Source organism: Pleurodeles waltl, chromosome 12 (genome assembly GCF_031143425.1).
Source record: "Pleurodeles waltl isolate 20211129_DDA chromosome 12, aPleWal1.hap1.20221129, whole genome shotgun sequence".
In the NCBI taxonomy this organism is placed as follows: domain Eukaryota; kingdom Metazoa; phylum Chordata; class Amphibia; order Caudata; family Salamandridae; genus Pleurodeles; species Pleurodeles waltl.
This window is the reverse complement of record NC_090451.1, coordinates 209679744-209706553: the sequence shown is the minus strand read 5'-3', so window position 1 is coordinate 209706553 and position 26810 is coordinate 209679744. Positions and strand designations below refer to the sequence as shown.

The following is a 26810-nucleotide window of genomic DNA, read 5'->3' as shown; positions in this document are numbered from 1 at the left end:
ATCTGCACAAATCCACTGCCTGGTGCATAGTGGGGACAGAGCATCCCTACTTGCCTGGTCAGTACCTCTGGCCCCTTTAATTAAACAAGCCACTTAAGAAAGTGCTCTCCCACTATGAATACGTTTAACTTTTAGTCTTACTAAGCACTCCTAGTCCAACAGAAGCCCTGCCAGTGAACGGGGTCAAACCAGACCCATTGATTAATTAAACACCAACATGAAGTCTATGAGTTGATATTTACCAGGGACCTGACTTTCATTCTGTTAGAAATGGGGACTTTGGTTGGCAGTCAGGTTACCCCCTGTCCAAGCAAGGACCCACACTATAGTCAGGGCAAAGGAGAAACACACCTGATTAACCCCCACTCACCCCCTTGGTAGCTTGGCACAAGCAGGAAGGCTTAACCCAGAAGCCATGTGTAAAGTAGTTGCACCAACACACAGAGTAACAAAGTGAAAACACTACAAAATGGACACCACACCATTTTAGAAAAATAGGTAATATTTATCTAAATCAAAAGACCAAAATGACAAAAATCCAACATATACAAGTCAAGATATGAATTTTCAGAGGAATAAGAGTCCTACTCCATAGAAAACAATGGAAACATTGACTTTTCAGAAACTACCTGGTTTGCATCAAAAATAAAGCCGCACAGGCGAGCGCGCATCAGAAAATTCAGCAATGCGTTGATTTCTTACTCTCAAGTGAGGAGGTGCATCATTTCTTCTCCGGTTGGGTAGGTGATGCGTCGTTTTTCTGTCCTGCAAGAGACTGATGTGTTGATTTCCAGATGGGGCACCTCGGATCCGAGCAGGTTCATGATGACTTTGATGCCCAGAGACGATGCGTAAGAAATCCGGTTGCACAGTGTTAGAAAATCACGCTGTGTGGGGTTTGCGTCATTATCAGCAGCCGCAGTCGGGTTTTGTGTTGTTTCTCCATCCACTCTGTGTCGATCTCCCAGCCGCCATGCAGGTGGAGCGTCAAATTCAGCCGCAAAGTGGGTGGTGCGTCATTTATCAGCCGCCTTCCAGATGGTGGCTTGAAAATTTCCCGCACGGTGTACTGTGCGTTAATTTCAGTCCTTGTTCTGCCAACTTTACCTCTCAAGGGCCCAGGGACTGGATAGGGCACCACTTGGCAGGGCAGGAGTCTCAGCAGAGAGTCCAGGTGCTGGCAGAGGAAGTCTTTAAAGTCCTTAGAGATTCTTCTCAAGCAGGAATGCACAACAAAGTCCAGTCTTTGTCCCCTTTCACAGGCAGAAGCAGCAACTGCAGGATAGCCCCACAAAGCACAATCACAGGCAGGTGCAGCACTTCTCCTCAGCTCTTCAGCTCTTCTCCTTATCAGAGCTTCCTCTTGGTTCCAGAAGTAAACCAAAAGTCTGGGGTTTTGGGTCCACTACTTATACCCCTTTCTGCCTTTGAAGTAGGCAAACTTCAAAGGAAGGTCTCTGTTGTTCCCAAGATCCTGCCTTGCCCAGGCTAAGCACCAAGCACACACCAGGGTTTTTTGAGAAGGAATTGTGTGGGGCAGGCACAACCCATTCATGTATAAATGACCATTCCTCCCTCCACTCTAGCTCAGATGGCTATTCAGAATTTGCAGGCTACACCACAGCTCCCTTTGTGTCACTGTCCAGTGGAGAATCACAAACAGCTCAGCTGTCAGTCTGACCCAGACAGGGAATCCATAAACAGGCAGAGTCACAGAATGGTTAAAGCAATAAAATGCCTACTTTCTAAAAGTGGCATTTTCAAACTAACAATTTAAAAACCAACTTCACTAACAGATGTATTTTTAAATTGTGAGTTCAGAGACCCCAAACTCCACATTCCTTACTGCTCTCAAAGGGAAACTGCACTTTAAGAATATTTAAAGCCAGCCCCCTTGTTAACCTATGAGAGAGACAGGCCTTACAATAGTGAAAACCCAAATTCAGCAGTATTTTCCTGTTAGGACATGTAAAACATACCAGTACATGTCCCACCTTTAACATACACTGCACCCTGCCCCTGGGGCTACCTATGGCCTTCCTGAGGGGTGCCTTACATGTAAAAAAAAAAAAGGGAACGTTTAGACCTGGCAAGGGAGTACACTTGCCAAGTCATATTGGCAGTTTAAAACTGTACACACAGACACTGTAGTGGCAGGTCTGAGACATGTTTACAGAGCTACTCATGTAGGTGGCACAACCAGTGCTGCAGGACCAATAGTAGCATTTGATTTACAGGCCTTAGAACACTTTACTAGGAACTTACTAGTAAATCAAATATGCCAATCATGGAAAAGCCAATTACACATACACTCTACACAAGAGCACTTGCACTTTAGCACTAGTCAGCAGTGGTAAAGTGCCCAGAATACCAAAAACAGCAAAAACAGAGTCCAGCACACTGTCAAAACATGGGAAGCAGAGGCAAAAAAGACAGGGGAGACTATACCAAGGATGGCAGGTCTAACACATTCTGTGATTTAATTTTAGCTTGTGGTCGATACTGTTTATCTAAATTTAAGGAAAATGGGCTGCATAAAAACAAAAATGGCTGCATTTAAAAAGCAATCACAGACATGTTGGTCTGCGGACCCCAGCAGGCCACCATCCCCATCCCTATGAGTGAAGGCCACTCCCAAGGGGTTGCAAATTGTGACATGCTTCATGAATATTGATGGGGCAGGTCCCTTGCCATCCTTTTGGGAATTGCAAACAGTTTTTCCTTTTGGGAATTGCAAACAGTTTTTGATTTCCTAATTGCGAATCACAAAGAATCATCAACTGGAATCTTTGTACATCTGGCCCCAGGTACCAAAGCTCTTCTGTTCCTAGTGACTCTATATAAAGTTCTGGCAACACTGACAATAATTGTAGAACCCCTCAGGCTATTACGACTCTATCGTGCCATCTCTAAGGGGCGCTATAAAGGAACTGTCTGTAGCCTGGGAATCACCTTGAACACTCATCTAGACCCCTTACTGACTCCTGTTTGTTTCCCTTTTCGCTATTTTATGCTTTTGTAGAATTACATTTGCTTCCTGGGACTGCAAATCCCATGATGCACAGCCTGGTAGTCAGGAAAGCCTGGATTCTGCTATACATTGTTATCTATGGGAGAAGTCCAGTTGCTCCTTTTTACTGGATTCTCTCCTCCAGGACTTGCGAGTGTCTGAAACTACACACCCCTGAGACCTCTCCTGTGCAGCCCAGTCATGTGATTCCACCTGGGGTTTGCTGCAGCCTGGAACTGCTTATAAGCAGCCATTTCCTCAAGATACTCGTCGTGTATTGAAATTTGATTCCTTTTTGTTCCAGACCCTTTATCGAATGGTGTTCCAGTCTTGTTCCTGTTCTGTTTCAGCTTGAACCTGCTTTCTGTTTTCCTGCCCTGTTCCTGCTTGTTCCACCCAGAGTCTGCTCCCTGTCTCTTAGCCTTGTTCCTGTTTGTTTCTTCCAGAACCTGCTCCCTGTTTCTCAGTCCTGTTTCCTGCTTGTTCTAGCTCCCTGTATTCCAATCCTATTCTTGCTTGTGCCAGCCAGAGCCTGCTCTCTGTTTCCCATTCCTGTTTCTACTTGTTCCAGCCATAGCTTGTGCTCTGTTTTTCAGTCCTATTCCTGCCTTTGCTTCAGCCTAAGCCTATTCCCAGTTTCTGCCTCTGCCTCCTAGTTTGTTCCTTCTGTTTCTGTTTCCTCTTGGGTATTTGTGTCTGGTAAGAGTACTATCAGTCTTCACCTGTGTATAAGTGTTTTCCTTTGTACTGGGGTTGGCTCTGGTTTCCAGGATGCAATTCCAGCCCCCATCCTTTGTCTAGTTTTATAAGTAGTCTTTAGTGCCTAACAGTGACAGTGTGCTATTGCTGTTTTTCCAGGAATTGCCACCGTGTTTGCAGCTGGACCCACAAGGGCTTGTTTTGTGTATGCAAGTACAATCCTTGTTTGTGCTCTAAGGGTCCAGAGACAGAATCACTTCTGCTGCCTCCTTCTATGAGGCTTGGGGGGTGACTATCTGTAAGAGAAATCTGCACAGAGGCATTGACGTTCCCTGTTGCTGTAGGAAGTTCTGAGCCCTACCCTGTGTACAACCTTAGTGGTAACCCCAGTGTGTTTGTCCATTAGTAATCCTTTTCCTCTTTGTTGACACTAAGGTTGCTCTGCCTTTACTTTTCTGTTTCCTGTGCCGGTCCATAGCTGTCCTTTCTCGTGTATGCCTTTAGCTGCTCTTCTGCCCCAGTACACTACCTCATTGGGATATTCTGTGACCTCAAGGGGTGCCCCAATCAGAGTCCTGATCAGACCCACCTGAAACCGTGACAGAATGCACGACCCAAAAATGTAAAGCTCCCCAAGCAGTAAAGGCACACACAGACTTAAAATGTTTTCCTATCATGTTAAGACACCCCTTTCTAAGCCTATACATTCGCTGAAGACCTCTAAAAAAGGCCTTAGTTTAAAGGATAGACTTGTTAAAGAAAATCAAAGATTGCAAATTCAGTACTACATTGCGTGGCTTGCTGATCCACCAATGTTCAACTATTATCATATCTGTGATTATGACCCCCAATCCCTGTCTGTAGAAGAATTACAAAGAAATAATGAGTTTTTGGAGATTCTATTACCTCAAACAGGGGAGAATGTTCTTAACAGTGAAAGTGCTTTTGCTACCTCTGCACAAGACACTTAGGGGGTCATTATGACCCTGGCGGAAGGCGGAGAAGTGGCGGTAAGACCGCCAACAGGCTGGCAGTCTTTTTTTTTGTATTATGACCATGGCGGTTACCGCCATGGTCATCCGCCGGTTCTCCGTTCCGCCCGCCGGGCTGGAGACCTGGGTCTCCAGCCCGGCGGCCGTCTCTATACCGCCGGCGGTATTTTGACCCGGCTTACTGCCGTGGATTTCCTGCGGTTTGAACCGCCATGAAATCCATGGCGGTAAGCACTATCAGTGCCAAGGAATTCCTTTCCTGGCACTGATAGGGGTCTCCCCACCCCAACTCCCTCCCCTACACCCCCCACCACCCCTGCCACCCCCCAAAGATGGCAGGGCCCCACCCCGACCCCCAACATTACATCACCCATACCCACACGACACGCACGCAGGCACCACCTACACACTTACACGCACACACGCAGACGTACCTGCCTACATCCACACACACAGTCAGACACGCACACCCACATACAAACATACACGCACAAATCCATACAGACATACCCACAGACATACACGCACTCATTCCCAAAACACCAACACCCCCGCAAGCATACACGCACTCACACACCCCCTCTACATACACAGACGCACACCCCCATGCACCCACCCAACACACAACACCCCCACCCCTCCCCTAACGGACGATCGACTTACCTGTTCCATCGATCCTCCGGGGGGGAACGGGAGCCATGGGGGCAGCTCCGCCGACACCACACCGCCAACAGAACACCGCCACAGTGAATCACAGGACGGGATTCGCTGGGCGGTGTTCTGTTGGCGTGGCGGTGGAGGTGGAGCAACCTCCACTTCCCCGCCTCCCGCCAGTATGGCTGTTGGCAGCTCTCTGTCCGTAAAAGGACGGAGAGCTGCCAACGGTCATAATAGGCCGAGCGGCAAACCGCCACCCTTGGCCGTCTTCCACACGGCGGTCTTGAAAAAAGACCGCAGAGGTTGTAATGACCACCTTACTCTCTAGAAAAACTGGATAATTCCTTGCCTCATGCTAGTGCATCCCGAGTTCATTTCCAGGACTCTGCTATAACAAAGAACCCTCACACTGTCCAAGAAGCCACCATAGAGATCCCCTTGTTTTCTGATGGGTGCTTCAGCCCATCTAGGTCAGTTTCTCAGAATTCAAAGTGCAGTGCTGAGTCTTATAAAGACCTACCAGTCCCTCAGAGCCTTCAAGTCAGCAGGATAGACTCTGTATCAAAGGGATCAGTAAGGACTGTGGAATTCCTGAGTTCAACTCAAAAGGCATGTGCTCTTCCCAAACTAGAGGTTAATACACCAGTCTCAATCCCTAAAAGCTCTGCTAAATCCTTTTCTATTCTGAGTGGGTTTGATAACGATATGGACATACACACACTAAAAGAGCAGATCTGTCAGATTAAAAGGCAGATATGGGACTTCTATGATGAATATGTTGTAATATACACTAGAAATCTTGCATGTGGGCTCTTTTCATCGATGCATATTTCACTGTTGCCAGAACCAGACAATCTGCTTATCTGTAAGTTAAAAGTAACAAAGCAGCTGATGGAAACTACTGCAAGGCAATTTGAAAACCTGAAAAAAGAAAATGATCACCAGCTTTGGCTCAAAGAACAGTATGCTACTTCATGTGCCTCTCCAAGGACTACTATAGAGCAGATTTTCCCTTCTAATAATGACTGTCAAAAGACAACTCCAGTTATAAATATATCAGCCTCTTCTTCAGATTCAGACTCTCTCTCAGTTTGTAGTTCTCCAGAGAATATCCCTGTACAGTTGACTGAATCTCTGACATCTCTGAGAGATTTGACACCTCTTGATTCAAAGGCTTCAGAAGGAAGTGTCTCAGCCCCTCTTTCGGAACAAATAAAGCCAAAGGAAGAAGAGAGTTCTGATGCAGACTCCAATAGCTGCACCAAAAGAAATCAAGACATGACTTTACTGGAGACTAAGGGCAAATTGTGCAACAGTGTTGAAGAATCTGAATCTAATGATGATAGTGGTTCCTGCCATGTGGTGAACAAACCTGCAGAGAGTACTGTTCAAATGAGGCCCACACCAGAATTTTCAGATTGTGGGGATACTCCTGCCCTTTCAAACGAGATCATAGAATTTTCAGATAATGAAGAGACAGTTCCTGTTCCAAGTGAATTAAGGGATTTTTCTGACCATGAAGAAATACCTGCAGTTACTAAGAATGGAATGGACTTCTCAGAAAGTCTAAAAATCTCTTCAATGTCAAAACAAACCATGGAGATTTCAGACAAGGAAGAAGGCCAGCAATCTGAAACTGAACAGCATGTCATAAGAAATTATAGCCTTCTTCTAGAACTGGACACAGTTGCAGCCTCAACCACTGATCCCAACTTGCTGTTCCCTGCCACTGTGTTTCCTGTTTCCAGCTCAATGGTTAGTGAAGAACAGATCTTTGATCTACCAGTATCTGATCTTGATGTAAAAGCAGCCACACCAATGCCACCTGCTGTGTCTCTGAAATTAAAGACTCCTGAAAACCAGCACTCTGAAACAGAAGTATTGAAGAAAGTAATGCCTCCCACCAAAATTAAAGACATAAACTTGAATCTTGTATTCGAAGATCTGATGATAAGTACTGTACTTAGTGTTCTATTGCAGAGAAACCATCATCAATTCAAAGGCTAGAGCTGAAAATTTAGATAACAATGTAAAGGCGATTTCTGAAGAGACTCCAGTTCTACTTCTTTCCAAAGAACAACCTTTCAGTGGTAACAGAGTTGAAGATCAACTACCTGTAGTAGAAACACTTCGCAAAGAAGCCATTTCTGATACCACGAATACACCACAGAGCACTTGCAATGCAGAAATCTCAGTCTTGTCTGAAGATCACCCTAAAGAGTTAGATTGTGGGACTTCTACATTTTCAGTTGGTAATCCAGTTTCTAAAGATATAAAAAAACTCTTGTTGATCCTGTAACTGATACTCTGAAGTCATCCAAAACTAAAGAAAATTCTGACTTTTTCATGTGCACCTTGAGAACACCAGTTACCCATGTCTCTCAAGTCTCTATGCTTTGGAAGCCTCAGACCACAATCAATGCAAATACTGCTGCAGAAACAGACATATCAAGCTTGTCGGAAGGTGTTACAGACCTGGGGGTTACTAATATGCCAATTATCTCATCCAAAGAAGAAAGTACTGAACAGGAAACTCATGTTCTAAAGAGTACTGCCCATAATGCCATTCCAGATCTCCTTGCTCCTGAATCCACTTCACCAGAAACCAACTCCATGCACTCCTCCCATATCAATTGAACAATAAAGAGGAAAGACATTGGAGCCCATTTGAGTATTAATACATGCTTTGCTCATTGGAAGATTCACCTGTGGCAGGACTGTAAACTTATCAACCAAGGTTGGTGCTGGATTTTCTTGCTGTGGCTTTTCCTCTTCAACTTTTTTCAGCCAAAGGATTGCCTTCTCTTCTTGATCAGACTGGTGGTGGGGGGGTATACTGTTATGACTCTGTCGTCCCATGTCTAGGAGGCAATATATAGGGACTGTCTGTAGCCTGGGAATCACCTTGAACACTCATCTATAATCCCTTTCTGACTCCCGTTTGTTTCCTTTTTCGCTATTTTATGCTTTTGTAGAACTACATTTGTTTCCTGGGACTGCAAATCCCATAATGCACAGCCTGGTACTCAGGAAAGCCTGGATTCTGCTACATTGTTTTCTATGGGAGAAGTCCAGTTGCTCCTTTTTACTGGATTCTCTCCTCCAGGACTTGCGAGTGTCTGAAACTACACACACCTGAGACCTCTCCTGTGCAGCCGAGTCATTTGATTCCCCCTGGGGTTTGCTGCAGCCTGGAACTGATTATAAGCAGCCTTTTCCTCAAGATTCTCGTCGTGCATTGGAGTTTGATTCCTTAGTGTTCCAGACCCTTTATCAGATGGTGTTCCAGTCCTGTTCCTATTCTGTTTCAGCTTGAACTTGCTTTCTGTTTTTCTGCCCTGTTCCTGCTTGTTCCAGCCAGAGTCTGTTCCCTGTCTCTTAGCCTTGTTCCTGTTTGTTTCTTCCAGAACCTGCTCCCTGTTTCTCAGTCCTGTTCCTGCCCTTTTTCAGCCTGAACCTGCTCTCAGTTTCCCAGTCCTATTTCCTGCTTGTTCCAACTCCCAGTATTCCAGTTCTGTTCTTGCTTGTTCCAGCCAGAGCCTGCTCTCTGTTTCCCATTCCTGTTTCTGTTTGTTCCAGCCAGAGCTTGTGCTCTGTTTTCCAGTCCTATTCCTGCCTTTGCTTCAGCCTGATCCTGTTCCCAGTTCCTGCCTCTGCCTCATTGGTTTGTTCCTTCTGTTTCCATTTCCTCTTGGGTATTTGTGTCTGGTAAGTGTACTATCAGTCTTCACCTGTGTATAAGTGTTTTCCTTTGTACCGGGGTTGGCTCCTGGTTTCCAGGAGACAATTCCAGCCACCATCCTTTCTCTAGTGTTATATGTAGCCTTTAGTGCCTAACAGTGACAATGTACTATTGCTGTTTTCCAGGAATCGCCACTGTGTTTCCAGCTGGACCCACAAGGGCTTGTCTTGTGTATGTAAGTACAATCCTTGTTTGTGCTTCAAGGGTCCAGAGACAGAATCACTTCTGCTGCCTCCTTCTATGGGGCTTGGGGGTGACTATCTGTAAGAGCAATCTGCACAGAGGCATTGACATTCCCTATTGCTGTGGGAAGTTCTGAGCCCTACCCTGTGTACAACCATAGTGGTAACCCCAGTGTGTTTGTCTATTAGTAATCCATTCCTCTTTGTTCACACTAAGGTTGCTCTGCTTTTACTTTCCTGTTTCCTGTGCCTGTTCATAGCTGTCCTTTCCCGTGTATGCCTTTAGCTGCTCTTCTGCCCGTGTGATATTGGGGATATTCTGTGACCTCAAGGGGTGCCCCAACCAAAGTCCTGATCAGACCCACCTGAAACCATGACACATCCATCTTATCAACAGCCATTGCCCCCGTGGTCAGTTATTCAGAACTTTTAAGCTGACTCATGTTATTCCAAAAAAGGACAAGCAGGCACTTTAAATTCGGCTAACTACTATTAAAGGTCAAACCTACTCTAACCATCAAAAGTAATGATGTGAGCTGAGATTGCCCAAATTCAAACATTTGTGGAGAACAACAACACTCTGGATCATGGCTAGGAAATATTTGCCCACCAAGATTGACTTTGTGTTAGCTGCCATCTTGTAACATCTACAAGGGAAGGTGGGTGATGGAAATGTTGTAGTGTTTTTTTTAAGCTGCCAGGTGCTTTAGACACCATCAACCATAACATCCAATTGCATTATCCTAGACTTCATGAGGGCACTGTGTGTCTATGGCACAATTCAGCTGTGGGAGCCATCATTTTCCTCTGTGGTGCTTCAGGTCACTACCTTATACCAAACCTTTTTCACCTTTTGCTACTCACTAATCTTATTTTTACTTTAAGCGAAAATGTTCATAATTTTGCAGAAGATACCCAAATGTTGTTCCATCTGCAACTATCAAGAGAGTTGCTATGGCAAAGGTGTGCTGAGTTCTAAATAGGAATGACAACTGGATGAACTTAAACTAGTTAAAGACGAAACCTATTAACAGTGGAGATCATGTTAGTTTCTACTGCAACTGAGAGAAACGTCAGCAGAACAGTGGCTTTGATGTCTATCTGAATAGGCTCACATATTTAAAAACAAGCGTGCCCTTGCAATCAGGAAGTCCTATTTTGGGCTCCACCACCCTACTAGTTGAGAACTACTTCTAATAAGGGAAACAAACAAACAGTTGCCCTATATGTCTCTGTCCTTCCCCCCCAGCCCCTCAAAAGAATAGGGGCTTTCTGTGTTTGATGACTGCATCTAGGGTTCTCTTCAATGATAATATCTCACTGAAACCATAGATTGTAGCAGAGGGCAAGAATGCCTTCCATTTAAGACTGATGAAGATCCTCCCACCACCAGCTTTTCCTCATAAGGGTCAAGTAATAATTGTATTGTTTTGTCACATTTACACTACACAGAAATTGTACATTTATGAATCTCAAAATATTTGATCTATAGACATCAAAAAATAAACAAGCATTTGCAATACAATAGGTATCACATTTGCTTGAGTTAGAGCTATTGGCATTGTAAATGCATACTTTTCTTGCCACATTTAGTGGTCAACCCTGTTGCATAATTTGGTCCTCTCTGCCACATAATTACAGTGGTCCTGCATATAGCTATAGCACTTCCATTTACCTTCTTCCTTTATCTGCAGAATAAAATGAAAATATTGCTATTATTTATTATATGTATTTATATTATTATATTGGGGTCCCACCTAACCTAGTGTGGGACCCATAGATGACCTAGACAGATAGAGCATGTAGTGCTGACCATTTTGATGGTGGTCTCATGAGTTACGGGCAAAAATGTTTTGTAAAAGGAATGCCCCTCAAAGCATCATAGGGCGAGTTTCCGAGTGCAGCGAATAGTGTATTATCTTGACTGCAATGCTGAGTACAGCCTCTAGAGGGCACAACTATAAAAATATCATTTGTAAGAAACAGTCATGCAATCATACAGTCAGCCACTAGAGAGCATAACCAGATGACAACGGAATGGCAGAACGTAATGCAGTGTAACCATATATTTATCCCCTAAAGGGTGTAGTGCCTTACACATTTTCAGGCCTAGCAGATCTACTGCAATACTATTACAAACAAGACCCTTACAACACAACCTATTGTCAGCTGTAAAACAAAAGTTCCAGCCTTCAGAGAACTTAAAAAGACACTGAATGGTAGGAGAGGTTACTATTTTGGGGTCCCCCAACCTATTGTTGGGACCCAGAGATGACCTACACAGAAAAAGTACATTGTGCAGAATGGTTTAGTGGTTGTCCCATTGTCCTAGGACCACCACAGGCTGAATTATGGGCTAAAATGTTTTTAAAGCAATGCTCCTCAAAGCGTTATGGGGCGAGTTCCCCGAGTACAGTGAATATTGTAGCATCAGCTCTCTCTCTGTGACAAGAGAGCCGCATTGAGGATTTCTGTGTTTTTTTTGTTTGAAATGTGCCAGATTGTATATTTTTCAACTGCAATACTAAGTGGTACTCATGTAAAGCACTGCTACAATTGAGTTTGCGCTATATGAAACTTCCCAAAAAACAAAAAGAACACCCCTCCAGCTTGCAGCGTTTGGACCCAGACACCACAAAGAAACAGTAGCATGGCGAAAAACGAAGACATACCGACACGGCGCACAAACTGTAGAGGCAAATGAAAATAGAAAAAAGTAGTGCTCCAAACTAAGGTATATGGCCCATCATGCAGTAATCCATGTATCAGGGTCAGTCTCCAAAGTGTTAACAAAGCAGCCTCAAGGTGGGATAAACGTAAAGTATTTACCTACAAAATCAAGGGAATTTTGAAAGGATGGCCAAGGAGTGAATGAAAATGATGGATATGAGATGGGCATGGAGAAAGCCCAAAGAAGTAGATTACAACATGTCAAACACAGCACATGCGCGCTGCCTAGGCTCGACCTACAGTATATTGTTCCTTAAGCATTCTATTGAGTGACAGTGGCAACTCGTTTTCGGTTCACAGTATTATGCATGCATGTCACACTGTTACTAATATTGCATGGGATTAAAAATTTACTGACACAAATTCCAGCTATAACCCCAGGCCAACAGCAATAAGACTTTGAAAATAAAGCCAAATAAGCATTGGCACAGCCATCAGGTCTTACCTCTGCCAACCTGCAATTTTTTGCACACATATACAAAAGACATTAGAAGCATAATAGAATAAAAAGCACAAATGGTGTCATCTAACAGAGGTGTGTATAAATTGCAAGTAAAAAAAGATCCTTCAAAAGAGTGTGAGTGTGTGTGTGTAGATGTATGTACGTGTTTTCGTGCACGTGTGTGTAGATGTATGTACGTGTTTTTGTGCACGTGTGCAGGCGCTCAAATGTGTGCTCATGTGTGTGTACTGTATGAACCGTTTGAATCAAAAGACCACGCTTGTAGACCACTCTTGTTATGAGAGTCCAGCACTATGGTAGACTTGGTGCGTAGAACTCAAAGAGAAGGTGGGGCTAAAAGGCACTGGTACTGAAAGACAACGGGACGTAGAACTGTAGAAACAACAGAACTAGGAATGAGAAGGAGAAAGAGAGCGGAAACAGAGAATAAAAGAAGATGAGTTTGAGGTTAACAATACCTGTCATAATCCTGGCAGATCTCTCCTACAGCAATCAGCGCCTTCAGATACTCGTTGGGCTGGTAGGGGTTGATATAATGCAAAGAGCAGCTGTTTCGAGGATCTCCGTTTGAGGCTGTGAAGTCAATGGCTACCTGATGAAGAGAGAACCAACATTTATCAAATGATCAGACATAAGTGCCAATGCACAGTGGGGGTGATTAGAGGGATTACACATCGACATCCTTCAAGCACTGAGAAGGGACAGGAGTGTTATTGTTATGGTTGTCTCCTCTGCCTCTTAAATGCAAGACAGAGAGTCTTACTTCAGATAGAACTTAGAGTGTTTCTATAAGGGCATGCGCTAGCCATAGAATTCATCATTAGGTCATCATGAAGGATAACAGTGTGTGGGAGAGCTCTTTCTCTGTCTAGGTGTCTCCTGTTAAGGTGGCACTGCCCTGTGGACTCTTGCTCAGTGGAAAAACTTACTTATTCTGTTTTAAGCCATAGGATCTTCTGATCAAATATTGGCTCTATTCCTCATGCCAAAATTTTCTCCACCTATATATTTTAAGAGGCTTTACCAATTTTTCTATCAACTAGTCTATGATTAAAATTCTATTTTCAAACCATGAACAAAGTGAAGCCACTTTACAAAGCTGTATGTATAACATACAACTGTGTGGGAAACTGAATATACAGAAACAAGATTAGTCAGTGAAGTATTCAATCAGATTCATGAAATTCCGCTGCCAGATCTTCAAATCCTAACTTTGGCTCATCCCCACCCATAGGAGATCTTCGCCTGCCACACTATTTTTGCAAAGTAGTTATATGTAGTTATTTCAGGATGCTGAATCTGATGGGGAAATTGCATTGGAATGGAAAAGTTAGTTGAAAATCAATACAAATGTCAAATTGGCTACAAATCTCAATGCTGCTATGAAACATAAAATATCTTATTCTGACACTCCTCAGAAAATATGTACATTTAATTAGCATAGTCTTCTCTTCTACACCCCATACACAGAAGTTTGCCTTTAGAATTCAGTTTCTTGTATTGACTCTTATCCCACCTTGCAAAGGTAATGGATTTTAGAGTGGCAAAGAGGAAATCTGGAGAGAAGGTTTCATATCTGAAGTGAACATAAAGATATCCGGGTCCCTTCCCCTTCCTCAATTTGGAAATCCAGAAGCTGTCTTCATATACCAACTCTTTCAAACACAAAAAGTGGAGAGGAAGGGAGAAATTAGAGAGCAGTGACATCACCCCTCCTACCAACAAGCAATACAAACAAATATGACTGCTCCAACTAGGGAAACCTAATTCTGGTTCCCACAACAAAGGATCCACAACACACAAGAAGGTCATATCACAACAATTATGATCCTACCTTAGGTCAGATTAATATTTCACGGGCCTCCCAAAATTAAGGGATCTCTCATTTCCTGGTCAGGGAGAGGGGCAACGCCTTTTATAGTCACACAATTTTCAAAAGTTGCGTTGGTCTGTAGTACCTATTCCGCCCGTCGCTATTTCGAACTGACTTAAGGTAGGATCTTATGTATGAGGTTTCCTTGCTTATTAGATTGAAGAAGTATTAAATTAGGTAACTAGGGTATGTAGAGATCCCTGGCCCTGTTAAATGCCTGAGACCCAAAGTGGCTTATAAAAATGGGCAGAAACATGTTGGCTGGTTAACAGGTGATTCTAAACATAATTGCTGTGATATCGCCTTTTTGTGTTTTAACAATACATGTGTTCCCCACTAATAAAGGCAAAATGCCGGGGGTAATACATAAGGTATTTTTATTGTAAAAGTCTGGATCCCGGTATTTTATCCACTAATTACTTATCAGGAACTCCCTCCTGCTCTGAGGTGACAGGTGGTTTAGTTTGCCCTGGTGGCATTGTCCCTCCCAGGGTGGGGAGAGGAAGCCGAGGATGAAGCATGACACTATTAGGTGTGTGAGGCTTCCTCTTTCACTAAAGGAATGACCCTTTTGTGGCCACTAGAAAGCATTAACTAACCCCGATTGGTGGATCCTTTGGTGTGGGAACCGGAATTAGGTTTTCCTAGCTGGAGCAGTCATAATTGTTCATATACCAACAATCTATCTTTCTCTCCTTGGACCAGGCTGTGGTGCTGTTCCTTCTTTCAGTCATCTCAACCTGTTATTTCATCTGACCTGCGGCTCAGTCTGGGGAGCAAGTGAAAGTAAATCCCCTCCTTCGCTTTCTCCCTGCCTTAGTTCAAGCTCACTCTCTTTCTTTATTACTTCTTTTTTTGGTTTCTTGCATCCAGATTTACTCTTTCTTTTCCTGCAGTGGGGTGTGGCTTGCTAATACCTACAGCTCCATTTGATGAATTCCCATGAAACTTTCCCAAAAAACCTCAATCAACTTCAGCTCCTTCCTGGAAAGGTTCAGGGTGATCTGTCAAGTGGGTCAGAGGAAAAAGGGGGGTTCCAAAACGCAATTTCCCCAGGCAGTTTTCCATAGGAGAATTGAACAGCAATAGCAGAAAACTGGCTGAAAAATGTTGCACCAAGTTTGGCAAAAAAGCTAGATTTTGGTCTACATACTGTGCTTTTTGTGATTTCGTGTAAATCCGTTGAGTAGTTTTTGAGGAATTAAGGTTAAAAATATTTGTATATCTGGATGGTTGGGGATGGGTGTGTTCTCAGGAAGCTCACAAGAGTCCACAATAATGCATCTTCAAATAATAGAGCAAATAGATTGGCTGAGGGTTTTTTTTTATCCAGTCAGCCATCTCACTTAAAATGTTACATTTAACCGGACATTTTCACCTATTACATCACTTTGTTTTTTTCCAGTGAAATTCTACTGTTTGTTTTGTAATGTAATTAAGTTATTATTACCATGTCCCTCACTACAACATCACTTTAACCCTTGTTTTTTTTATTTAAATAATGTCATATGTTATTACCATATGTAACTATGCCAACTCCCTGTCAGGCCCTGCCTTTCACCGAAATCCTTGGGGCAGCCTAGCCCCAGATACAAACGGCCTTTGGACGTGCAGGGCATAGGGCTGGCTGTGGGGTTTTTCCTAGCCTTGCACTCAACACACGTGGATGACCACACATCTGTGCAATGGCCTCTATGGCTGCCACCCTGTCATGGACAGCTTTTATACCTGCACAGCATGCTGTTGGCCACATGGTCTAGCCTCAAGCCATGCCTAGTGCCCAACCCCTGACTCCCCCCACCTTGCACGGTCTTCGGCTATGCATACCTGAGGTTGGCTATCAGGCCTGGCCCATACGCAGCCAGCCTACCACAGACATGCATGCCATCTTTTTTCCAATGGTTTTCAAATCCAGTGGGACTCTCGCAGGAGTCACCGCAGGCTCTTGTGCTCCTGTGGAACTTCAGCAGAAGTGAGTGGATCACATTGGCTTCAACTTAATTCCAGCAGGACTGCGGAAACCCAAATCTTTGTTTTAATTTGGTCCTATGCAGGGGTCCCAGTGGGACCGTCAACAAGGTCCATGGGATCAGGATATCCCCATCCGGTCTCCTCATACCTTTTTGTTTTTAATTTTCAGGACAAAGGGACGGAGTCCAGGTGTTCTGTAAAAGAACCTGCAAGATTTCTCTTCATGTTGCGGCCATCCAATTAGACTGCAAGCTCCCCATTGGATTTGCGAGACGGCCAATGAGAAGAAAAAAACCCTTGGCCAATCAGGTCACTCTGTTATTTAAAGTTGCATGACTGCATGATTCCTACAAACCCAACCGTCCAGATATCTATAAATTTGGAACATTAATTTCTCAAAAACTACTGAACGGATATACAAATCACAAAAAGCACTCTTTGTGGGTAAATATCTAGCTTCCGTTTAGCCGTTTTGGCTGTAGTGGTGTCTAAAACTTTCTGAGGAAAATTAAATGGGAACTTGCATTTTGGGGCCATCTCTTTTCTTGACTCCCACTTGAAGGGTCACACCGAAACTTTCCAGAAAGGAGCTAAGATGAATGAACTTTGATAGTAAGATTAGTGAACATCGGAGAGGCTATAGAGATGCTGGAAGAACAAGGAGAGAAATTAGATTATGAAGCACAAGAAAGGTTATGAAGAACAGGCAGAATATAGATATATAATAGGACATAGTAAAGCACTGTGAGGGAAAAAGGCAGGGGGAAATGTATATAGAGAGTCTGGGGATAATATAGTGAGATGGGATTAAAAGGAGGTAATGGCAGCTATCAGGGAAATATCTATAGATGCTGCCTCCTCACATTTTTTATTAAACTCTGACATGGAAGTTTTATTTCCCAGTTTATTCCCCAGTTTGCAAAAATTAAACCCAGAGGATGACAGACAAAACATATCAGTGCTACAGGTCTGAACTTTAAAAAGCACTTTAATAACAGTCGAGCAGATTTGGTGAGATACCTCTGTCTTCAATTTGAAAAACAAACAAATTTGCTTGCATACACATATCTCTGGTATTGTATGCCAAATGCATGGGTTCTATTCACTCATTCTTTCTTTCATTTTCCAGTTTTGTACTCCTAGTAGCGGTAGAAACCAGGGTCTATCCATCCAAGTGAAGAAACAAAGGAATCAGTGTTTGGAATAGTTTCATGAGTAGACTGACTTACGGTGAAGTTGATCTGGCATCCACCCATAATGTAATCGAGGAAGGAGTAAACTCTGTGAATCTAAATGAAAAAAAAACAGCATTAAATGTTTTGCAAGCAAGTTTCTTCTCCACAATATTTGAGCTGGTAGGGTGACAGGAAGGCCTTGCAGCATTCCAGAACAAAACTTTGAGAAAACCTCAAGGAACTGAAGTCTGAGAAGTAAGCCGAGATCTGTACATTTCTGGTAAAGAACACCTCATTGCTTTGCCTCAGTACCACCTGGACCTTCTGATATTTTTTCACAAGGACAAATTAGGATTTGTATGCCTTCCCACCAATCTTCCGATGTAGTTGCCGGATGTAACATGGTAAACCCTAAGTAGTGTCCTGCTCTAATTTTGCTCTTACTCTAAAGTTACTGTCCTTTGTCTGTTTTAAGCATTTAGAAATAACCTTCCTAACCGTGTGCCCTCCACGTTTTCTGCATGGATGTTCGACCTATGTAACCCTCCTTGAAAGAGAGCTTCTTTCCTTACCTTAATCCTGACAATTTTCACAGTTCAAAGCAACAATCAGAGAAATATAATTCATGGATGTTAATGAGAGGTGATATTCCTTGCTTTCCCTCTGGTTCCTTTGGCAGAGTCCTTGCTGCCAGTGCCTCAGGTGTCATAAATGAGTGCCAGGAAAATAAATGCAGAGTAGTCTATAACTCCTATTTATTCTCCGATGTTTCTACTCTCTTCCTTTCCATCTTCCTCTACGGCAGCAAAGAGGAGATTGTTGGGAGCTACTGGGATAAGGGGCCAATACTGAGATATTATCAAGGATTAAATGGTTTGGGGTGTGAACACATGATCTGAGATAAGAATGAAGATGTCACTCGCTTTAAATATTTAAAATAATTTAGAATAGGCCTTGGTAAATTCCTGAATTTTGCATCACTCAAAATTTGTGAAATTTCTCAAAAGTATATACAGTGCCATTTCATTTTTTTTTACTCAAAAGCACATCTTGCATAACAAAGCTATGTGAGATACTAGCAGGAGACTCGTTTACACAGAAAATGTCTTGAAGTGACATTTTCTACTCAAACCTGTCTACTGTCAGTATTTTGCAACACAATTTTATGTAAAGTGAGCTCTCTAGTAAAAACATGATGCAAGATACCGGGAAATAGCATTTCACTACTAAAGCATACATTTAAGAAACTTTAAAGGAATTTCGAAAGATTTAATGTGCATCAGGAAGTTATGAATCTTAACAGGCCATACTCACTCAGACTTCCATCTTTCTGGCATCAATAAAATAAGTACCACATAGGAGTGAAATAATAACTGCCATCATTTAGGTATAAAAAAAGCAATTGAGGGTGTGGAATATTTGATAAGTAGGATGAATATGAATATAATTTATGTTTTCTGACCTTCAGCACAATGAGAAAAGCGCTAGAATGTAGTCTTGTGAGAAGGTTTCTTGAGCTTCAGACCACAAATGTGACTGGAGGCCCCTTCTCTAGTTTTTATGGTTACACCAGCAGGTGAGGTAGCCAGGGGCGAAGCTTGGTCAGTAAGATTGAGGAAGTGTGAGCCTCAGATTTTCTGACAAGCAGGCTGGCCTATAATGTTTAAATACATGATAGGACAAGTAGGGTGCATGGTAGAGGCCCAAAGGGCAGTGAAAAGCGAGAGGAATGTGGGTTGGTAATAGTACTAAGTGAAGAAAAACACGATATTTTCTAACATTACCAATATTTGTGACAACTTTAAAAACTAATTTTGTATGGGGTTGTAGAACCCCAAACACCCCCCTGAAGCTACTCCCCAGGAGGTAGCCTGCTTTATCGAGATTATATCACAAAAGTAAGCAAGTCAGACTTTATGACATATAAACAGAGGATGCACTGGACCCTGAAAAGAGTAGGGCCTGGTGAAAATAGCCACAGTGGCTCTCCCTTTTAAGACCCTGCTTGGATCAGGTGGACAGTGTGTCTTCTGACTTCTATAGAAGGCACTAATATTTCTTCCTACATGCATGTTTACCGCAGATAAAGACTTGTTATGAATATTGTGTCTTTTCTATTGTGGGTATCCTTGTGTTAGCGTTACATATGCCTCTCAATCAATCTCAATGCTGAATATGTGTGATTAATATGACATATTTAGTTTACATTATTATGTTCTGCAATCTGTGAATCAAGCGCACATGACTATATCTGTTGCATTTATCTAATCTCTGACTGCTTAATTTTCATTAGCTTTCTATTGATTTCTAAGAGTTTCTAGAATGTTGAAAACTATACGTCTCATTTATTGTTGTTATTAAAAAGAACACAATCTTGTAGAAATAAAATAATTGAAAGGGCATCAGACCACTTCCTGTTAATTGTTTTTTGCTAATAGTTTCTAACAATAATGAGATTATGTAAGAAAAGTTGAGCACAGAGAATAAAGAGTAGAGGCGAATATTCATACCAGGAGACTCTCTGGCAGGCCATTCAGTATCATACCTCAGGCCCAATTGCAGAATACCAGGACAAGGGGCATTTAGGATTTGCTCACTGACTTATCAGTGCAGCTGGCTTCATGAAACGAGAATAGCAGACCTTGTTATTTCATTGAACAAGAACTCTATTGCTCAAACAGGTATGAGGGTGTGTAACATCTCTGAAACTTAAAACAGGTTTAATTTTCTGCTGTGCTAGAATTACATTAGTGCTTGGAAGTAGCAGAATGAGGGTAGTATTGCTATAAAGGTGTAATAGCAATCATGTTGGAGTGGTTCCTCTTTTTTAACCCTTTGGTTAACAATTTTGCTGCCCTTTTATTTGTTTTCAATGTGGCTACTATTCATAGTGTGTGCACTTGACTAAGATTTTGATTTAAAATGTATCTTTAAAATGTATCATTCATGTTCTAGTGTTCTTGAGTGTGTTATTACTTAATGAAAGAAGTTGTGGGAGTACCATTAATTATCCCTGTACGTCTCACGGAATTGATCATTATCAGGACACCCATCTCTCTCAAATAGGGCTCAGTGGATTTTGGGATGGTTGCAGTACAACTGTTTATTTCATTCAGATTAGCACATTAACTGAATCATTAGTGCCAAAAGGTCTAAAAAAACGACCTCTGTGTCTTTAGAAAATCTAGAGAATGGATCAGACTGCCAGTTCTACCATGCCTGTCCACATCCTGCTTCCAACAATCATTCTCTGCATCCTTAATCTCTATCTTTTTTCTTGCACCAAACTTGGTAAGATTCGCACTTACATTACAATGTGTAAAAATGAGAAAGAAATGTCTGCCTCTTTCACCTTCAGGTCTGTGAGGATCACAATGCCAGAATTCTTGTAATTTCTTTTCTTAATTTTATACTTGGGGTTCATACAATCCCACTGCACCTACACGAAGAAACAAGGAAACAGAGATGAAAGATGTGAGTAGAATGGGCAAATCTGAACAGCGGTTGCAAGACATGGCTATGCTTAGAAACTGGTGGCACATTTTAGAGTATAGAGAACCAAAGGTGACAGACAGATGTTTCTGAATTCCAACGATAGGGTTAGTTATCAAATAGCATTCTGCAAGACCCTCAGACTTGTAAACACTGAAATTGTGTCACTCAATTTGAGTCGGCAGATTAGGGATTATTCCATCTTTGGCACAGTGATTTTATAGACAAAAAGAAGCTGCTAATAACTTGGATATGATACATGTTTTTACTTCAGTCATCTCAAATCAAGGGGGTATGAGCTAGATTCAAAGATTCTGTGGTGTTAGAGTGCGAGTTCCTGCTGCGTCGAAGTTGAGGATCCATGTGCCGGGGCTTCCGATGTGGAAACCAGGGTTGAGGATGTATTGTGCAGTCGAAGTGATGCGTCAGTCCCAATGAGTGCAGAGACTGAGATGCGGACTTTCAGAATTGAGGCAGCTGATGGGGCTGCGATGACATTGTGCCGGGAAAAGCGTTGCAGTGTCAGTTCCGAAAGTGATGTCCTGGTTCTGTTCCATGCAAGAACAGCTATGCTTTAATTCTGCTCCCACAGTTCCACTGGGGCAAACACCTTAGGCTCTCTTCCAAGGATCCAGGACTGGAGTGGTCGCCTTGGCAGAACAGACTCCCAGCTGAAAGAGTTCTGGTGCAGGAGCAGGGTGGTTGGAAGTCTTTTATGTTCCTGAGACTTTGGATCAGGAGGCCAGTCAGCTAGCACTTGCAGTCACTTTGGGTTCAAGTGATGCAGGTCCAGACCTTCTCATCCAGACAGGGGAGCAGCATACAGCAGGGCAGCACAGCAAGGCAAAACAGCAATCTAGCAGTGTGGAAGTCCTTTAGAAGCATAGCAGTCCTTCTTCCTGGCAGAGTATTCACAGGTCCAGAACTGTACTGCATTGGTGGTGTCAGAGGTCCAATACTTATACCCAGTTGAGCCTTTGAAGTGGGGGAGACTTCAAAGACAGGCCTTTAAAGAGCACAGTGTTCCTGCCCTGGCTCCAGACTCATTACAAGGAGTTATGCAGCCCTTTGTGTTGGGGACAGGACACAGTCTATTCAGGATTATGTGAGGCTTTGGGCAGGTCCTCCCTCCCATCCATCTAGGTCAAGGAAGTCACATCTAAGCTCCCACTGTGTGTGGATGTCTAGGGGAAATACACAAAGCCCAGCAGTCACCCACCCCAGAAACGTGAATAGAGACAGGCAGCAGGCACCAAATGGCTAAAGAAAGAAAATGCCAACTTTCTAAAAGTGGCATTTTCAGAATTGGAATTTAAAATCCGACTTCACCATAAGTCATGATTTAAAATTGTGATTCCAGAGACACCAAACAAAAACTATCTCTTTCAGATTGTGAATTATACTTATAAAATGTAATAAGGTAATCCCAACATTATCCTATGGGCAATGGCGTAGTGAAATATCAAGGGGCCAAACCTGCAAAGTACATAGAGGCGTAACAAAACTGGATGCCTCCCCCTCCCCCCACAGAGAGCATGGAGGGGGCTACCCCTTTGGACTCACTCAGGAGATGTGCTGAAGTGTCCCCCTGGAGCTTGGGCCCACCCCCTGCACCGCGGGGACTGCAGGTGCCTTTGCAACACCCTTGAAAGTACATGGAGGGTCCTCTACCCCCAGACCAAGTGAGGAGCTCTCAGACCAGGGGCTTGCCACCCGTACCCAGTGCCAGCTGTGCTGGGGAGGCTGGGCCCCTGGAGCTCACCCCCCCACTGCAGGTGCTGCAGCAGGCTAATGCAACACCACTGCCTATTGGAGAGAAAGGCCATGCTGTAGTGAAAAAGGACTGGGCGTTTTTCACTACCAGGATATGTAAAACCTAAAAAAGTACATGCCTTGCCTTTTAAGTAAATTGCACCATGCCCTCTGGGTTGTCCAGGGCCTAACTTAAGGGTGACTTATATGTATAAAAAGGGAAAGTTTGAGCCTCACAAAAGGGTTACTTTGCCAAGTCAGCACAGCTCTGTAAAACTGCACATACAGGCTCCTCAATGGCAAGCCTGAGACATGGTTAAAGGGCTGTTTAAGTTGGTGGCACAGATACAAGTAGCATTTCATTTACAGGCTCTGGGCACATGTACTGCACTTTACTAGGGACTTATAAGTAAATTAAATATGCCAGTTGGGGATAAGCCAATGTTACCATGTATTAGGGAGAGAGCACAAGCTCTTTAGCACTGATTAGCAGTGGTACAGTGTATAGAGTCCTGAGGCCAGCAAAAATTAGGTTTGCAAAGTGAAGGAGGTCAGCAGAAGGTTCGGGGGAAGACCACCCTAAGGCTCTCAGGTCTAACAACAACCATACCATATTGTATTCTTAGGCATGCATCAATTCCTATGTGCCCAGGATCCACAGCTAGTGTGGAATGGCCTCGGATAATCAAACAATTCTTTCTTTTACTGGAGGCAGTGATCAGGCAGCAATGAATAACTACCCTGTAGAGAGGCAATCAACTCTCTGAAAGCTTTCACTTTCATCCATAATAGAGTGCCTAGCAAGCTCCAGCTACACTAAGAAATATCAGAAGTCTTGAGAAAGAACAGGTCACACTGCAAGCAGCACTTGGGGATTGAGAGAGTGCATAACTCAGGGGCCTGCAGTAGAGACACAGACAATCAGGTTGGAAGGTGACACCTGAGACAACAAATCCACCCACTTGCAGCCTGACCACACCACCTCTAATTATAACTGCATATACCATATTATTACAGGATACACTGTAAATGTCTTTAGTTGTGCCCATATCATAGGGCATTACCAGGTGCAAAATCAACAGTTTAGTAAGTCATTAATCTCGGGTGGTCTAAGTCAGTTATACTTGATAGACAAGAGACAATGACTGCAATGGTATTAAAGGCCATGGAAATTACTCTGGTAATAGATTTATTATTCAGTTGAATGAGACCTATAGATCCATAGCTAGACGAGTGAGCAGCCTAGGGGTTTGAGAGTAGGAAGAATGGAGGGGTAGAAGATCTGAGAACAGGTAAGAAGGCAGAGGCTGATGCAGTTGAGAGGAGAGCTCCACCACCATGCTAATACTCCATATTCAATGTTTCCTGAGGATTATTGCTAAGTGACAAAAGGTTCAACCATGAGAGAAAAGTGCTCGACAGATCTAATGAACATAGAGATATGGACGACGCTCTCTCAATAACAATAGGCATCAGCAAAAAGCCATTTGTAGTGGATGAAGCAGTCCTCGGTTGTGTTGCACTGGATGAAGAACACCTTTGAAGTATTTTGTAGTGAGAAGAACAGATAATTTTTTAACCAAGGGTCATTCCCCTGCCTTTGTAAGGCAGAGTAAGGAGTAAAGGGCTTTGTAAAACAGTAAAGCAAACTAGCTAAGAGCAAATGAGGAGAGGAATTTGAAGATGCTGGAAGAAAATTAATTTAAAGGATCTAAGAGGGAATCACTTATCAGAGAACCACGGTAATTTCTACAAGCAATTGCAAAGAAATAAACAAGAAGATAATGCAGAAAGAGAGAGCTCCTGGTGGATTAAGGGGCAAAGGTTTTGATTGCTTGAATCTTCTCAGGTTGCATAGTAAGTAGCTGCAAAAGTGAACCTGTGATATGTCAAGAAACTAGAGATAGAATTATGTTTTAGAGCTCGGGGACCAAGTGTAAAAGAAGGCTATGCGTGTTGGAAAATAGGAGGAATTGTTAGCATTGTGCGTTTGTGACATAAATGGGGTTTTCACTAGAGGTGGACATAACTTGCGTAATTCCGTGTAGTGTAATCAGGCAGAACTACCTAAGATTTCCACCAGATTATGCATAATTATTCAGAAAGAGTTATTCTGCGCTTTGCACTATTTCTTAGCACAAAAATGCTCCTCACGTCCAAACTGGACGTAACAGTGCATTTTGTGGTAAGAAACAGAGCTAAATGCAGCAAAACACGATTAGTGAGCACTAACAATCTTGATAAATGTGCTCTTGAGGTAGAATATTTTCCCCAAATGACTCTTATTTACACAAGCAGGAAAAATCGCTTTATTATCAGTAAGTCTGCATCAAAGAGTAACGCAGAATTACTGAGATTACTCCAATTACTCCAGGGTAATTGAAATTCCATCCAGCCTAGTTTTCACTAAAGTACAGACAAGGAACGGTTGCTGGTGAGGCTGTGAGGAAAGAACAATGTAGCAACAACCTGTTACTGTGCCCAAGAGTGCGGTGAGGTTAAAATGACATAAGCAAAGTGAGCACTGGGAGGGAAGGAGATGTTTAAGAGTCCTTGCAGCTTCTCAACGGAGGAGCTGGTTGGGCCTGGACTGTGGGAGGCGGCTGTAATTGAAATAAACTCTAAGGTAGGGGAGTTAGAAACACTGCCGTTAGATGCAAGATAGGGGTTGCAAGAAGATGACGAACATTGCGAGGAAGATATAGACGTGGGTGAAGTACGACAGGGTGGTGTTAATTGCTAGTGGAGAAGGGCAAAGCTGTCAGAGCGTGGGTATGAGTGGACATATACTTTGGTGGGGAGAGGGTGCAGGAGCCAGGGAGTTTGAGAGGGGATGGGTGCCTGGTGGTGAGGAGGGCATGGGAGAGACAAGGTTTGGGAACTGAGGCCCCGTTTCTAAACAGGTAGTAGCTTAACCATGACACAGTGAGAAGATTCTGATTGTGCCACTTATACAAAGATGCGCAATCCGGCAAAATTCTAGAAATATGGGTGCAAGTACAGAAATGTATCAAATACTTCTGGAACAACCCTAAAGGTAATCATTTCTAGTTGTTTTTCTCACAAGAGGCATGTAAGGCCTGTACTTTTGACATGGGCAGTGATGCATAGCGGGCTGCTAGTTGAAACTGAAGGGCACCATGAGTAGTTCCTCCAATTGTCGATGCTCGCCTGTGAGCTCCACTTAGGGGGATTTTAAGGTCATACATGACAGCCTCTGTCTAGACACAGAATGGAGGTTGAGTGTGGGCTGAGGACAGTGGTTGAGTGAGATTTCTCCCAAATATGGCAGGTCAAAGTAGGGAAGCGTAAAGGCAGTGTATACCACTCATGGAAACCCCCCTTTATTGTTGAATGGTACTGCCCAGATTGCACTATGGCTGCTCTTATTACCTCGTCCAGTTGCTCTTAGTTAAATGCCACTTTAATGCAAAGTCCTTCGAAGCCATGTGTAAACAGGCACCTAAGATATACACATACTAGAAAATAATGAAATACAAAGCCTGCCACAGCTCAAAATTGAATTAGCCTTCCTTGAACTCTAAATGTACAATCATTATTTATATAACATCCACCACAAAATATATTTAGGAGATGTCTGACTTGTTTTGTGACTAAAATGTCATAGTTTAGCATTTTCACAAAGACCTTTCAGAAGGATTTTCAAGATGTAAAAGGTCGATGGTTATAGCACATTTTGTGACCTTTAGAAATCAAAGCACCTTATTTTCACCGATAGCCTTCTGCATTTCCTCGAATGTTGCATAAAATTCTCCAATGAAGTCGTGCTTTCCCCTGGAGTCGTAATCCCAGACAAGACACTAGGGAATAAAATGCAAACAAAAGTTAATGAAATCGGATGGCGCAGCATGGTGAAGCTGCAGTAAGACAGTGGTGAGGAAGCAGAGAAATCAATATTTTGAAAAAGGATTAAAGGGATAAAGGGAGTAAAAGAACATGAAGATATAAAAATACCCTAGAGCTTCAGGAAGCAGCAAGAAGAAAGCAAGGCAGGAAGACGGCTGAAGTACTGAAGGAAAGGAGGAGGAAGGGGCGAAGCAAAAGAAAGGAG

General features: G+C 43.0%; 1 protein-coding gene across 2 annotated transcripts in view; it reads right to left on the bottom strand.

The window, feature by feature from the left end:
• Positions 1 to 26810, bottom strand: part of CPNE7 (copine 7) — a 606098-nt gene that overhangs the window by 86232 nt on the left and 493056 nt on the right. For both annotated transcript variants that reach the window (XM_069216819.1, XM_069216820.1), the window contains exons 8-11: positions 26461 to 26559; positions 20847 to 20933; positions 17549 to 17608; positions 12934 to 13067 (exon numbers count right to left, since the gene is read on the bottom strand). In XM_069216819.1, coding sequence (XP_069072920.1) covers positions 12934 to 13067; positions 17549 to 17608; positions 20847 to 20933; positions 26461 to 26559 — 380 coding nt within the window. The remainder of the gene's footprint in view (positions 1 to 12933; positions 13068 to 17548; positions 17609 to 20846; positions 20934 to 26460; positions 26560 to 26810) is intronic.